Source organism: Semicossyphus pulcher, unplaced genomic scaffold (assembly GCF_022749685.1).
Source record: "Semicossyphus pulcher isolate SPU_LCO1_2020_fin unplaced genomic scaffold, fSemPul1.0.p SCAF_22, whole genome shotgun sequence".
In the NCBI taxonomy this organism is placed as follows: domain Eukaryota; kingdom Metazoa; phylum Chordata; class Actinopteri; order Labriformes; family Labridae; genus Semicossyphus; species Semicossyphus pulcher.
The window spans coordinates 10500797-10518243 of NW_027211696.1; the positions used below are offsets into that span (position 1 = coordinate 10500797).

Below are 17447 nucleotides of genomic sequence, written 5' to 3' on the forward strand. Positions count from 1 at the left end.
TGGAGGAAAGAAGTGCAATCACCTGTCTGTAATTGTCAAGTAATGGTTGCAAATGTGTTCAGATTTTCTTAAAGTTGCCTTGTTTATATACACAGGATGGCTGTGGCTCAGTGGTAGAGTTGGTCATCTTTCAATCGGAAGGTTATAATGGTTCAATCCCCAACCTCAGTCGACATGTCGACGTTTCCTTGGGCGAGACCAAATTTCTCCCAGTGGCACTGCCATCGTTGTGTTAGTGGTGACTGATTGACAGTTGTGGACTTCACATAGCAGCCTCTGGTGTCAGTGTACGAATGTGAGTGCGAAAGGTGAGTGTTACATGTAGTGTAAAAGCAGCTTTACAGTCCATTCACTATTTACCATTTACAGTGTATAGAAACAAATGAGTATTCCATCTTAACTGGGCTAAAGAGGAGGAACCAATACAACACGCTCTCTTTGTGATTGACAAATCGAGTGTTGCCGATGTTTAAAAAATATTCAGTGACTGATAAAATACCGTTAATTCTAACAACAAACAGCCTTCTGAAACGGTGAGCTTCAAACCAAGGAGAATAAAGATTAAACAGTCGGCAGCATCTTTGAACAAGAAAAATCCTCACAACAAATAGAACCAAAGCCTTTCTTCTAAACCTCGGAATTAAATGCGATTCTTTTTAAATTATTCAGAGCAAAGTTACAGATTTTATTTGGACATTTTAATAATTACTTTGAAGACACGGGACACAATGCAACGAACACAGGCCTGCAAATGGCAACTAGAATGTACAGAATAACTATAAAGTCCCTCAGACCTCCACGAACAGCTCTTGAGACTCGACTACATACTTGATCTACAGAGGTAGATTCGACTGTGTGACTGCAAGAACATGATACGCATGATTTGTCTTAGCAACATTCTCTTAGCACACATTAAACTGGGAAGGAGAGGTATGTGTTATGGTGATAACTGGTCTCTAAGCACTGGTCTCAAAACAAGGTTTTCAGCTTTGCGCCAAGGATTCTCTGCACCTGATTTACACTGTCCATGCTGCCCAGTGCATTCCCAAAGCCGTGGGAATCCTGGAGAATAGTGAAATTGACAGGCCTCATTTGTTTGGTTGTCTGTGTAACAAAAGCCAATGCCAGGCACAACCCTGTGAGGCATATCCGTAATCCCCTGGGCTAATACTATTGAGTTCAGCAGAATGGGGGAATCTGTCAGCAAGGACAGACAGATAAAGGACGACTTGTGTTTGGAGACTTCGGGGATGCCGAACAGGTGGGACAGGAGTTAATCACCCCTTTATTCAAATGTCTCGTACAGATGGGAAGGTAGAGGCATCAAATTAGACGGTTTCTGATGTATCTTTTGGGAAATCCCAGATTGTTTGAAGGATGGTGGTAGAAGGATGTGTCAAGAAATGTATTTAAAAAGCCAAAATCCAAAATCCAAGCATGTCACATAAATTAACCACAAAGAGTTGCAGTGTAAAACATATTCATACCCGCCCTTAAGTTTGACTTCACTAGTAACTGTCAAAATATTACATAGAGCTTGAGTTCAAATTGAGATTTCCAGCAACCCTGTAGCTAAAAGAAGCTAGCCATGAAAGAAAATATGTTCATAATCAGAATCCCTGGCAAGTGAACCCTTGAATATCACACAAAACCATTACTGCACGTTCTTTCCTTTGAAGTCTACTTCCCTTCCTAAATATGCCTTCTTTAGCACACTGCAACAACGGCTAGCATATGTGGCATACCGGTTAGCTTGAATCCTATTAGCCACACACAGACGGAACTTTGATAATTCTATTCTATAAATACTGCTTCACACATTTTAGACTGTTAAAGTTCGAATTATACTCAACTTAACTTTTTTACATTTTAATGTTGCTTGATGTTTTAAGGACTACCGTGAAATCCGGAATATAAGACGCAGTCTGTTTTTGGGGGTCTCCCACAAGGAAAAAGGTTTTCTAAAGCTATGTGTTACTGAAAACTTGTATACAAATTATTTCAACACTATTTCAATGTATTTTCATTAAAAACACACACAAATTACAGCCTACCATCTGTTTTCGCCATGTCCAGTTTGCATTCCTGCTAGCTACCAGTGCTGAAGCTACGTTGATTGTTGTGAGGGTGGCGGCTGCAATGGCGATCATGACGGTGCATGTGTGTGATGCAGCATTAGCAACAATCAAGTTAGTTTTCTTAAAACAGTGAGGAAAACACAAAACAGCACTGCGGCGTATCGTAAGAAGGAGACGTTGTAGCGGCTTGGACCCGGAATCAGTTTAATGCGGAGACGTGACGTCACCACTTAACAACCGACAACTTTAGCGAGATTATAGCGCCATCGTCTGGGTAAAATACCATACTGATATATTGGTTGCACCAGTATATGGGACACAGCCCACATTTGCCCACAGATGAAAAAAAAAAAGTATTAAAAGTGCGTCTAATACACCAAATTTTACGGTAATTATACTCGGATCAAAAGCATATTGCAAACATGACATTCACTATTTCTCCACCTAACACATGAGGGATTAATTACCAAATCCTAACATTAATGTACTTGATGTTACTCGTTGCATCACTCTAGATTCATCTTCATATGTGTTTGTGCATTACTAAATGTATATTCAGTAGTCCATTCATTGCGAGTCATTATGTCTTGCTGCTAACAACCCCTTTGCTTGGCTCCCCTCTTTAAGCCGTTTGGGAACAGTCGTAACCTTTTTGTTGTCTTGAAATAATGGCATCATTTGGAGATTAGCCCAAGAGGCAGGCAAGCACAGTAAGAGCCTCAACCTCTACGCCCTCTGCCGCACTGTATTTTTTCCCTGAGTCTAATCCAAGCATCCTGCCTTTCCCCTTGGGAATAGAGCAAAAAATTAACCTCTATGCCTTAACCTTGTTGCATAATTTTCCTGTCTTATTTTTTAAATAAGTTGTGCATTATTACTATTTCATCACTCTGGTTAAGGCTTTGAATGCACTTGAGGGTGTAAAATAAAGGACGAAAGAGCTGTTTAGGAGACAATATGTCCTAATTATAATGAGAGAGAAGGCCAAAAATCAGCTAAAGCACTTAATGTTTTGCAGCTAAAAAGATAATTCTACTGTAAGGTCAGAGTAAATAAGGCAGGTCATTGCATGAATTGTACTGATTACTCATGTTACTCATCCCTTAGAAATTCTCCTGGAATATTTGAGGGAGAATATTCAAGAGAGAAATGCAGCGTGAACAGGTTTTCTCAGTTGTTAAGCTGTAAATAAGGACACAATTACACTGTCTTTACCATAGATAAACAATGTGCCAAAGACAAAATAAAATAGTGTTAACATTTTGACAAAATATCATCAGTGGATTGTGCTTTTATCCGTTTTGTTCAGCAAATACATGAAATAAGTTGCCCACAATTGTATAAATACAGACGTGCAAAGTGACAAATACTATGGGACCAAGAGGGCATGAAAAGCTAACCCATTCAACAAACCTCATCCATGCATAATTCAGTATGACATGAACCAGGGCACCCTCCAACTCTGCCAAGATCCTTAAATTATTAAACTCCAACTGTGCAGAGGAGCACCCCGAGTTCAACAGGATGTCGCATCAACAAATACTACAAAGCCTCAGAATATAACATTTGGATGACTTATTTAAAATTCTCTACGGAGGACAATTTGGAAGTGTCACCTACAGCATGTTAGAATGTTTTCCTCGCTTGGAGTGCAGCCCCCTTTGTGAGCTTAACATAGGTCAACAAGCGACCTGCTGACACCCCTCAGCATATAATTGACCCACTGTTTGCCCGTCACTTGACCTTTACACATTACATTTTATTATGTGAAACTAAGACATAACTGTTTGACGCACAGAGGTGATTGCTATGTTAAACAAAAAGGGAGAGTGGGATTGCTGATGAGTTATTAGATGAAAATACAGCGGACATACCTGGACAGTCAACCCTGGCATCCCCCAGGGACGCGTTCTTGTCCCTCTGCTTTTCTCCCTCTACAAACAGGACTGCCAAGAAACTTCAAATGAGTTTCTCGAGGGCAAATCCCAAACACTTGGGCCTATCCCCATATTCAACAGCACTGAGTCTGGCATGGAATTCATCTTATGACCTGATGTGCCGCCAACAGGGAAGGCTCGGCAGAGGATGTACATTCTGCCCCAGCTCAGGAAGTTCAGGAGCTGCTGATCCAATATTACACTGCTATTATTCAGTCTGCACTTCCATCACTGTCTAGTTTGGATCAGCCACCTAACAGGACAGGGACAGACTACAGCTAGAATCATCTGCGACAGCAGGGCCTCTATGCTGGACATAAACATGTCCAGACTCAGGAAACTGTCAAGAAACATCACTGCAGATCTTTCACACCCTTTACAAAACCTTTCTCCTCTTTGGTAGGCGCTACAGAGAACTGTGTGGCCAAACAGCCAGACATGAGAACAGTTGTTTTCCACAAGCTGTCACTGACAGTTAACAGCAGTCGTACAGTGACAGGAGCAATCCCTGTGCAATAACCCTGTGACACAAACATCCACTGTACCTGTGTGTGTTATTATTTGTTCTAATTGAAGATTCTACCTGTAAATATTACAGCCGTCAAAGTCAAATCTATGCACACTGTATATGACATACAAGCATAAACCAACATTATGTATAAAAAGTGAGTATTTAAGCAAATTTCTAGTCCCATTATGATTGTGCTACAGGTCATGGTTAGTAATATGACTCATAGAATGAAGGATTCTTATTTTATCACCAGTGTGAAGTAATGGGTTGAGTCATCCAAAAGTGCTTATTTTTGACAAAATGTAAGCAGTACATGCTGTGCTACCAGGAACACGGGTGGGCTGACCAGAGCCAAAGTGAACTGTCCAGGCTGGTCCATCTGGGGAGCTGGCACTGAGAGCCTCTACGGATGTACAAATCATGCTTGAAAAAAGCAGGACAGCTACCACTGAGCACAACAGATTTCCTATGACAGGAAGTGTATGCTGCAGAATGATAGAGACAAAACCAGCATCATGCTGTTAATCCTCCAGCTATCACGGTATTAATCTCCATTATGTGCACACTGTGATCACATTTCCATTACTCTAAATTGTTTGTCAGGGAAAATGTATTTAGAAGACAGACCTACCTCGTTTATCAAAATTATGCTTAATCTCGTTTTCCTTGCACATCATGTCTGTGTGTCCTCCGATGCCAATGTTAACTCCATAGTCTTCTTGGACTTTCCCATCATTCAGCTTGTTGTGGATCTGGTTGGGCGTGGAGTTAAGCGAGTGTCCGCCTTGGTCGTCCTCATCGCAGTCGTAATCATCCAGAATGGGCGTCTCCCGAATAGGCATGCCGATGACAGAGCTGCCGTGCTGGTGTGTCCCTCGAGAGCCCCGGTAGCTGTCCCGGCCCTGGGGTCCCAGCAGAACGGAGGGAATGTAGTGGATCTCGTGTGTGGCCTCTGTGCTGGCACTCTTCTGGGGGATCCGGCGCCGCTTGCACCAGCGGTGGCGGGTATACAGGACGAGGGTGAAGAGGAGGATTAGGAGGAGGAGGGCGATGAGGCCACCCTGGAAAAAAAGCAGGAGGAAAAAAAAAAGATTACGAGGGAGGCACGCAAGGACAACAACTGTGATGTTCACACTTGATTGGTAATGTCGATATTTCATGTGGCACACAATGATACAAGCGTGCAATCGAAAATGGACTTCACCTCTAACAATAACAATTATAATCACGGCTCTAGTGCCGGTTATATTACGTTGAATGCCAATTAGCACCATTAGCCAGCTATTGAAGAGGCCTGGCAATCAGTACTACAATATGTGAGTTCTCAAAGCCATGTGAGGCAGCTCACAGGCTTCTAAAGAGACTAAATAGAATGTGCTCAAATGACAGGTGCTCTGGTCAATTATATAGAAATATGTGTAATGCTATAACTAAGTTGTCTTAAAAATAGTGATAGCCTCGCTTGACATTCCAAACACCCCCAGGCACAATTGAAACTGTTGACTTTTAAAATTTTAAATTAAAAAAACTATCGATACAGCATATCGTCGTACTGACTAATATCGATATTTCAATTTATAAATATAAGGCGCTCTAAACAGATTTCCCTGCGATTTTGACTCACAGCGTCTCTACTTCATGACTTCTCGCGGTGGCGCTTATGACATGGATGAGGGTAACGTGAAAAGAAATTAATTGGTCGAACAAGAAGCTGACAGGAGGATAAAAGAAGAAGAAGGCAGCTGCATAATGTCGGACAGCGGTGAAAAGAAGTTAAAGGAGCAGTTCGCCCCCGGAATAAAACACTGTAAAAGTCAAAGCTGGTGTTCTCTGTAATCTATAGAAGCAATGATATTTGAAATTGGCGGCATAGCTGTGGAGAAAGTTGCACAAACAGCTCGTGATTTCTACATTCCTACAACACCCAGCGTGCATTGTGCCCCTTCCTCTGAAAGGAACGGCCCAGCGAGAGACATTGGAGTGAAATACTACTGTTTCACTGCAGCAATGGCTCAGAGCGGGACAGAATCCGACATCAGTCTAAAAAATCTTCAGGACTGCAGTCTACATTTCAAACCTGACGATTTTGAACAAGACATGACATCAGAGGCGGACGTCCGAGATTGAGGAAGTGTAGTTTAGCAAGCTCCCTGGCCACGTTTTCCAGGACCCATTGGAGAAGCGGATAGTGTCCTCCAAAGACACAGAGCCAAATTTATTTTTTTTCCAACATGATGGCATTAGCTCCCCATAATAGCATGATAGGACTGAGGTTGAAAATCGGCGAACTGGCCCTTTAAGGGATGTGCCAGCCAATATATGATTGTCTTGCAATATATAAATTATCGGAGAATTGCTGTATAATGCTATTATCGTTATCATGGGCCACATAGCGCGTATTGTGAGTTACTCTGCGAGACATAAATTGGTGGAGGAAAGTGTTGTTGTCCTAGAGATATAACAATCATGGTGATGAGATGCTCTGAGTCAGTGCAGTAAATGGATTTTGTCACTTTAATTACCATTATCATACTTCTATTTTGGGTAATCTTTATGCTAAATGTTCTGGAACTACAGTTCCCATAATTTTGGCCTTTTGGTGATTAAACTGGAATGTTGCCACGGATCGACTGAGATAGCTTTGAGCATCAACTCGAGCCTAATTGTTTTAAAGTTTTGGCATATCGGCAGCTTGTTGAATTAAATATTTGAATATCATGTTTGCAATTATTCCAGAGCTATCAACTGAAGAGAAACACGATAACTCTCAGGCAAGTTCGGAATTACAAGGAACATCTTATTTCTCGTCTTTCTTTCTAAGGGGGATTTATGGATGCCTGCTGAAAATGAACGTAGAAGATAATGACATCCCAGGAAAGTGTCAGTCACGCTGAAGCGAAAAAAATATCATGCGCATTCGGATTGGAGGGAGATGTAACTCGGAGAAAAAGTAGACCCCTTCGTCAACCATCCTGTGCCCCTCTGGGGAGGCGCTCTTCATGGCTGGATAACATCTGTCATATGAAGAAATGGCAGGCTAAAGTTTGCTCTAATCAAAAAGCATTTGTCAGACAAGAACAGCTAATAAGGGCTTGATACACACTAATTGGTCTGCTGTATAATATAATCCATTTTTTAGCATTAACATGAATGACATTTAGTTGTTTTGTAGGTAAAGTCCTTCTTCTGACAAATATTGTGTTATTTTGAGCCCCATTAATAAAAGGAAGGAAGCTGCTGAGGATCTTGAGTATTTCTGGACTTATTTGGGTAAAAGGCAGAATGAAACAGAGGACACCCCTGTAGCAATGATGACATTAGCAAGTAATTAGGTGGGAAGGATACAGACGCACACATACAAACACACTCATGCAAAATAAAAGTGCTGTAGAGCACAATTTCAGAGTTATGGAGCTCAAAATCAGCACTTTGTCAGCACATTGTGCACTTTCTGCAGTCGGAGCACCTGCATACATTCAAATACAGAAATGGACACTTATATGGCAGTATATAAAACCATATGACTCAATGCAGTCCAGTACATTAACTGCAAAATTAGCATAAAGTTGAACAAGCACTTTGCGACAATTTTTTGACACTATAAGATTCACAATTGATGAATAAATTGAACAGCTAGCTGTAGCATTATTTTGTGACTATTCACTACCTGTATATTGTCCCTCCAGCAGGAAGGATATGCTTTGTAGCACTGCTGCATCTGGACTCCTATCTGTAGAGCGTCGCACACACAACTGCCCCGGGGTTTCTAGCCTTGTTCTGCCCTCTCTTTCTTCCCCAAGCAACCTCCTATGGTCCTGCAAATCCACCAAGGAGCATCACATTTCTCCACGGTTCACTCAATATCTCACCATCACAGAAACATCAAACACCCTGCCACATATGCCGAGGATGATAAAGTAAATCTATATGCACAGACAGACCGGTGGAAAGAAAGAAAGGGAGGGCATGACTCATTCTTTGATTTTTTTTTCACAATGACATCCAATAGGTGAGACGTAGTATTTGATTCAACCAGACGAGGCAACCTAAAGGTGATGTATTTGTGATGTTGCGCGGCATATGCAGCGTCAGCACTTTTGCCGGCACATATTTAAAGATGTGGTGACATTCACAAAATACCCACACGCGCACACATGCGTACGTGCGTGAACTCCACTGACAGGAGCTCCAATACAGGGAACACGGTTGCATGCGCGCACGCAAACTAAATCACGACAGAATAATACATAAAATCCACAAGGGGTCATTCATCACAGCATTTAAAATTCCATCTTCATGAGGAAAAACAAACCCCATTGAAATTATAACTCATGCACTGCCGGGTGTCCATAAATCAAAGTACGCTGAGAGGAGAGGCAGCACGGAGAGGACTAGTGCCACGGACAAACTTGTTCATTAATCTCCAACAGGATGGCAGCTTTGCAGAAATGCAGTCCAGAAAACTCCCCGTAGTCTGCACTTCTACATTAATTCCCTCTGAAGAATAGCGAAAGCATATGAAGGCTTATGTTTCATTTTCGCAGCAGAGTGATAATGGAGTGACATTGTACGGCTCTGCAGCACCGTTGAAAAACGACGATGTAGAATTGCGATGAAAAAAGTTGAAGTCTCCGTTTAAAGTAATACTCCTGTTAGCAGCATGAAACAAGGCAGGAATATTTTCTGTTGCTCGGCGATGTCTTTATTCATCGCAGCTCTGCGGTAAGTGGATTGTAACTGGAAAGTAAAGAAAGAATTGTCCCTTTGTCATGGAAATTAGAAGTAATTGCACCTTTTACATTCACATGGTGGACTACTTGGACATATTTGACATTTAAAATCTTAATAAGCCTCCTTATATTTAAATTGAAATAATGCAGCCTTGGTACCAAAGTAATGCCAAAGCCGCAGACTAAAAGTGCAAGCACCAGCAAAAGCTATGTCAGCTTTTGTCAATTCATATCTGTTTATTTGACTCTGTCTCCGTCAGTGCCCTTAAGATTCTCTCAAATTTCCTTTCACGTATCATCTCACAATGTTTTCCTCTGCACTTCTCTCCCGTCTCCCTTTTGTTCTCTCTCTCCTTCTCGATTACTTTGTGTCCCTCAGTCTCCATTCCCCTTCATGTTTGATCACATCTGTCGTCCACTCCTCAGAACAACAGCCATATAAATTCACAGTGGCAGATGTAGCCATGAGGGAAAATGGGTTTTCTGTTCATCTTCAGACCCTACAAATCCCTGCTGCTTTAGTCCCTAAGTGACTTCACAGGGAGAGCTGCTGGAAGCCCAATAATTTCACTATTTTCTGTAGTATAGGTTTACTTCAGTCTGTGATTATTTTCTAGGGCTAGCCCCCTAAAACTCCGTGATTCGAATCATCAATCAAGAAGACCCTGAGTCAACACTTATTTTGTCAGTTGAGTCTCTGCACTTTTGTTTTCTTTAGCTGTGTCATCATTCATAGAGCAATGCGGGAGCGACAACAAGGAAGGCTGTTAACTTGTAGTCTGAAAATGACCTAAAATCACATAACTACCAGTGATGGAAGCGAGAAGGGTGATAGAAAAGTAGGGTGGCGTGAGGCCATGCAGAGTGTGGCCATGCAGTGTGAGGCCATGCAGCATTAGGCCAAGCAGCGTGAGGCCATGCAGGGTGAGGCCATGCAGCGTGAGGCCATGCAGTGTAATACCATGCAGTGTGAGGCCATGCAGCACGAAGCCAAGCAGCGTGAGGCCATGCAGTGTGAGGCCAGGCAGCGTGAGGCCATGCAGCATGGGGCCATGCAGAGTGGGGCCAAGCAAAGTTAGGCCATGCAGCGCGTGGCCCTGTAGCGTGTGGCCATTCAGCGTGAGGCCAAGTAGCGTGAGGCCAGGCAGAGTGAGGCCATGCAGCATTGGACCATGCAGCATGAGGCCATGCAGAGTGGGGCCAAGCAAAGTTAGGCCATGCAGTGTGTGACCCTGCAGTGTGCGGCCATGCAGCGTGTGGCCCTGCAGCGTGAGGCCAAGCAGCATGAGGCCAAGCAGCGTGAGGCCAAGCAGCATGAGGCCATGCAGCGTGGGGCCATGCAGCGTGTGGCCCTGCAGCGTGTGGCCCTGCAACGTGAGGCCAAGCAGCATGAGGCCATGCAGCGTGGGGCCATGCAGCAATGGACCATGCAGCGTGAGGCCATGCAGTGTGAGGCCAGGCAGCATTGCTCAAGTTTGCTGGCTGCTCTAACGTTCTCTGCATTGGCAATAACAGCCAGTAAAGTCTACTAAACCTCATAGCTAACTGTAAGCTGAGAAAGGTGATGCAAATGAGGGAATGTGTGAGGCCATGCAGCATGGGGACATGCAGCATGAGGTCAGCAGCACAAGGCACGGCTGAACTATTCAAGTCTGCTGGCTGCTCCAATGTTTTCCCGCTTGAGTGATGGCCGTCAATTAAGTCGGCAAAACAACATTTGAACCCGACAGTATTACAACCTCCTCTACTGCCAGTCATTATGATGGACTCTTCAGTCTGACAGTGCTGTCAGTCGCCGGGTAGGACAGAAGTTCCATGTTGCATTGGGATTTTTGGGATTGGGAACAGAATATGAGCAGGATGCAGAACTGTCCTTTTTTTGATGTGAAAATGGTCACAGGTAAAAAAAAAAAAAAAAAAGGAAAAAAAAGACTTTTTTTGGCTGATAAAGATGTAAAGTTTGGCACTGAACTAATAGAATCTGATTCAATTGTCAAAATTTGCATACCCTCCTTTTGTTTTCCCTTCTTCCAAAGATGTTCCAATTTTCCATCTAAGTCACCTTGCATGCTATTTTTTGTCTTGCCTTTGTTCTCATCTCCTCATCCCTCTCCCATTAGGCCTTGTCCTGTACATTTCCCATCCTTTTCTTTTTGCCCTAGCTTTTACCTCTCATTTTCTACTTTCCCATTTTCCCCATTTCTCTCTGCTTATGATCATGTTGTCGCTTTCCTTTTATCAGCCCCTGCAGGGTTGGCTGACTCCCATTTCATCATTATTTCTTACAAACTTTTTCTTCTTTAACAGATTGAATGTGGAATTTGGCTACAAACACCAGCAATGAATTATTGAACGCTTTTGCGCTTTTGCTAACTATTACTCTGGTTAAGCCATGACATTCATGTTTTGTGTCGGTGTATAACAGCAACCAGTGATAGTCAGTTGACTATACATCCATAGAATAAATCGAATAAATCTGAAAGTGGTGGAGAAAGCTTTAAATGTCTGAGTTATGAAGAAAAACAGGCAATACTACGACACTACTAAATCATGCTTCCACTGGGGCATGTTTACTGTGCTACTTTAAATTACGCCCGGTGTTGACTGTACCCTATTTCATAGAGCCCTGCATTAAAATAAAAACAATCTGATGCAGCTTTTGGGCTGGGTGAGAAAAAAAAAATCAATACAATACATTAGGAAATATGAGCACAGCACATTCTAGGAATATTTTTTCGCCCACATTCAAAACACATTACAATAAAATATCCAGCACAAGATGAAAGAAATAAGCAGGGTTTGTTTAGACGGCTGGCTTAGACACGGAGTGTAATGTGACTAATACTGCTTCAAGAAATGTGTTTTTCTTGGCTGTTTTCGACATAAAAAGTTGTTAAAGTTACAGTGAAACTAAAGTAAGAGCGCTGTGCTTGGATGAATTAGGAGTGAAACAGACTATGTGTGAGTTTTGTTTGGCTACAAGAGTGCTTTATTTAATTCTTATTTATACTAACTGCTCCCTGAAAAGAGGCAGTAGTTTGTTCCATTGTGAAGGGAAAGTAATTTGACACTGAAAGTTATCACAAGGCCGGTCACGCAAACATGAGAGCCCGGGCACAGTGGAACGAGTAGTTAAGCATTTCATTTCCGTTATAAAACAGTTTACATGGCCACTTGAACATGGGACACCATCGCATTCAGTCTCTCACTAGTACCACCACCAAAAGCCTGATTAGACTCGGCTATTAAGCTTGATTGAAGTGAATGTGAATTAAAGATATTCCATCGCTAATTATTCGTAGCTAGGCCCCAGAGTGTGCTAATTAAAGAAGTAGCAGCATGCAAGGTTGTGCTTTTGTAAGGCTTTAAAATAAACCATTCATTACAGGGACGAATTATTTTGTTTTAAATTTCAGCTGTCTTTTTAGGAGTCATAATAGAAGCCAAGGTTAGTACTTATCATATGACTTTGGTTATTTGCATAAGCTATTTCCAATGCAATTTCCTGTCCAGTATTAAAATAAACCTTTCTGAAACCGTAAATGCATTAAATGCAATTGTATCTAAATAATTCTCAAGCGTGAGGGTTTTACTTGATGGGTTGTTTTGCATGATAAACAGTCCACGTAACTTCTTGCAAAAAAAAGCAGCAACATCTTGAGTGTGTGTGTGTGTTATATATTTTCCCAGCATGTTTATTGCTGTTTTATGTGCAATATGACACTCATTCTGGTGGCATTTCTTCTGTTGGGGGGACAGAAATAGCGCTGTCACTACGGATCCCTTGATTCGTCACCTTTCTTTGGCCCATTCAGGACTAAAATAAACGCCTACAATAGCAGATGTCAGACAGATGCTTTCCTACATTTGTATGTGAAACTAATTGAGCAGCGTGATCTTAACGACAGCTACATTCATTGTAAATTTCATCATTCTATACTTATAAATATATAAAGAAAAAAATGCATCCAAGGCTTTCTGAAAATGGACAAATCTATAATATTGTGATATAGCATTATATAGTAGTTTGTCTTTTTATTATCTGTTAACTATTTATTACTTTTTACTACTTAGTCAGGCCTTTAATTTAACTTTTTAAAATATATTTCTTCAATTTGTATCACCTTAAAGCAGGGGTGGGCAACCCTGCTCCTGATGGGGCTACCTTCCTGCATGTTTTAGGTTTCTCCGCACTCTAACACACCTGATTCGAATGTTTCTCTCGTTACCAATCCCCTGAGACTCTTCAGTTGGTTGACAACGAGCAGATCATTCAAATCAGGTGTGTTAGAGTGCGGAGAAACCTAAAACATGCAGGAAGGTGGCCCTCCAGGAGCAGGGTTGCCCACCCCTGCCTTACATTGATAATCTTGAAGACTTTAATTTAAATACATTTCTCTTAAGTCACTATCTAACGCCGAATGAGGTAACACAATGGTGAGTAAGCCTATGGCCCACTGATTTGCATATGCAGTTTTACAGACTGGGTGTCCATGGCGACGTTCGCGGAAAAAATCACTAGCGGCGCCCAGTTAGTGACACGTTTTCCATCACCCAGCAGTGGTTGGTCTGCCAGAGAGGGTAGGCGGAGCTAAGCGGCTGCTTTTCCGATCTCTGCAAGTGTTGCGAGTAAACAGTAATTTACTATGGCTGAACAAACAAAGAAAAGATGGATGACTACAGATACAACTTCAAAAATAAGTGAAAAGAAATTCGACGCTTAGATGAAGGCAAACTGTCTAAAAATGAAAGCGACCGTCAGTGAGGAAAATCAAGAGTTACAACCGGAGCGTGGACGTCACACATGCGACACTGTCTGGATATCTAGGATGTGTGCTCCTGCAATTATCGTTTATCGCCATAGGTCCCGCCAAAGAGAACGAAACTTCAAATTTCAACTTTAATTTGAGTCTTATTTATTCATTTGTCCATATGTATTTAAGTCTCCTTTACCTCTTTGTGTACATGAGGTCTATATACCAAGTTAGAGTTTTTAATATATTTCTCTTTGTCTCTGGTGTTTCCTCACTGAAAAATTTGATTTATTATTTTGTTTCCCAAGTTCCTCTTTGTATTGCTTTCATTTAAGGCTGGCAGTTTTTTCAGCTTTATTAATTATAAAGTCAACTATCCATTTATTGCTTTGTGTGTGAAGCGCTTTGTGTTGCACTAACTATATGAAAATATTGTGCCACTTTTTATTCCTTCTTTTCACCTAGTTTAGTCAAAGAAAACAGCATGAGTATAACCTGAGTGATACCTGGTTATAAAGAAGAAAACCACACACAAAACTGCACAATTAATTGATGAAAGCAACTCATTCAAACCCTGATAAACTCTTTAACAGCCAGGAAGTCTGATGATCAATTATATTGATCCAATATTCTTGGTTCCTTCAGAGACTCAAATTTAGGGGGGAAAAAGGACTTTAATTTGTACTTTGGCACAGCTTCGACTCACTTATAATCCCAATAAGCTTCTTTTATGCAGCGAAACAACACGACTCGGAGCCAACACATCCGACACATGCTCTGTGGTTTAGCCACCATCTGTGCACAGTGGAGTCCGTGGCTCACTGAACCCTTGTACAATCCACCTCCTGCTACAACAGAAGAGTGGACAATAGAAATCTTTAGTGGATTTTTATACTGTGAAATTGTCATTTCAGACGCTCGGATGGAAACAAAAGAAGCAGAACGCATGATGTATTACTGCAGAAAGCCACAGATGACAGAAGCACTGGAATCCTCTATGCACACTAGCACAGGCGTACACAGGCTACTGTCATAGGATAACACACGTCTTAAATGGCCAGTTTCTATGTCACTGTGATTCAGGCAAAGTCCTTCAAGGCAGAACAACATTCTCCCTCTCTCTCCGCATTTTTTTCTCCTCCATCTCTTATTTGTCTACCTCCCACTCTTTCTTACCTTGCCTCCTGCCTGTGTTGTATCTGTTTCTCCCTCCCTCCTTCCCCAGCGGGAAGTTAAAGTGGCATGTGCCCTAGCATCTGCTCTCCATTCTCTCTGTCCAACTAGAAGTCGCAGCGTGAATGACAGGACTTGGCTCGCCGGTTAATGTTTCCACACGGATAATTCACCTTGGAGAAAGCATGCCTGTCCATTACCTGGACACATACCTGGGAGAAATAACTACTAGTGTCGGGACAAAGTGCAGCCAGGCTGATATTAGCTGTACGTGATCTGGTTTCTTTGAAAAGGATGGATTTTTTTGGCACAGATTTTGATTAATTTTGTTCTTCTGAAAAAAAAAAATTAAAAAATTAAAAAAAAGGAAATTTTACAAGAATCTTTTTTTTTTTTTTTTTGCAAAGTGGACCCCTGTAATTGTATCCGTGTTCAACTGATGAGATCAAATAAACTGTTTAACAATTCAGGTATAAAAAAAAGTCCTTAATTTTTTTAAATTTTACAATTTATTGGGTTTTTTTTATTTATGATTTCTTTCTTTCTCTTTTCCCTTATCAATCAGCAACACATTTATCACTTTAATGAACACAAACCACCAACACAAATGACTTTACATTCCTGTTTATGGGAACTATATAAACTATTGAAATTATGCTTAATTTTACCAATTGCCCCAACAGACACACATACCTGTGTTATGCTTCTGAACATTTGACTGTACTGTACTGTAACTGAATTTGTAAAAAAAAAAACAAAACAAAAAAAAACGCATTATTTGTTGCCCCCTCTCCAATTCAGCACAAGTGCGTAGGTGGCTTTGCGTCAAAACTGTGCTTTTGTTTAATACAGGGTTTTGTTTGTTATTGAGAAATACAATAAACATGTGTTTACAAAAGCCCTAATAAAAACATGTTTTTATCTCTATTTCTTTTGTAAAGTTCTTTAATGCGAGTGAAATAATTCATCCTGAAGCAACTGAAAATAACCTAAGAAGTCCACAGCCCCGGCTATGTAAATCACTAGAGAAATTACACTGACCAAAAGCCCGTACCTAATCATAAAATCTGATTACGCTGTGATTGAAAACTGAATGAAAATCTCCCGGAGCTTAACTGGAAAGCACCAGGTCGACCTTTCCAATTTTGTTCCTCTCACCATGGGAACTAATACATGTTTCCATCATCCACTCCCTATCGCCATTGAGTTCTATCCCTTCATTACTCCACCTCTACATCCGCCCCTTTTATTTGCCATGATGCTCTACCCCACACAGGGAGAAGATTTGAGGGCAGATAATGCTGTATTGAGCCCTGGCCTTTTGAATTATAACAGAATTAGGGCTGATATACTAGTGCAGTGCTCCCGCCCACCCAATACACCTTTCTCCCAGGCTTTTTCTAGCTTTAGCACATGCCCTACACCCACTACCTTCTCTCTTTCAGCCCGCCTTACAGTAAGCCTGTTTCTGGGTCTCCAAGCTTGGGGCATATAAAGGAGGATGAAGTCTGCAACTGCACCATAGATTACAGAGATAAATGACATGCCAGCAGTGAGAGGGGAGTTCTTTTTATATATGCGATGCCTACAGAGCAAAGTCATTACTTTTAATGAGGAACAGGAACATTTTTAAAAGTCTGCATTCACGGAAAATCTGTGTTTTTTAGCACTATGACAATGTATGTAATATACTGTTTACCCACAATGCAATTGCAAACTTTTATTGTAAAACATGCCCTTTTGTTTATATCTACAAATCAGAAGCTACAACATAATGAGCACGCTGCTTCTTATAGTCTGTCTGCTATAACATATTACAAACACCCACATCATTGTGTCTTGTATTGCTAGCTTGTTGCCATTGTTACATTCATTGTAATCATAAGGTACAGCCACAGTTTTTTTTTGATCTGGAACATTCTTCAAACTTCAGAAATAATTAGCATTAATTATTACAAAAAAGCATCCTCCACAAGGGGAGGGAATCGCAGGGTCACTCACGATACGCGATACTTGGCCCACGATAACGATAACTGCGATAATTGATTTATTGTAGGGCTGCAACAACTAATCGATTAACTCGATTAAAATCGATGATTAAAATAGTTGTCAACGAATTTCATCATCGATTAGTTGGGTCTTTGTTATGATGCACAGCATGCGCTGTGAAAAATGCCACGGCTTGTGTAGCTCATGTAATGAATTACAGGAAGTTACTACATCTCAGGTCTTCTTTGGGATAAACATTATTTTTCATTCGTTTA

General features: G+C 41.3%; 1 protein-coding gene across 1 annotated transcript in view; it reads right to left on the reverse strand.

Moving 5' to 3' along the window:
* Positions 1-17447, reverse strand: part of LOC138601843 (astrotactin-2-like) — a 329634-nt gene that overhangs the window by 235039 nt on the left and 77148 nt on the right. The window contains exon 3 of the mRNA XM_069673098.1: positions 5158-5587. Coding sequence (XP_069529199.1) covers positions 5158-5587 — 430 coding nt within the window. The remainder of the gene's footprint in view (positions 1-5157; positions 5588-17447) is intronic.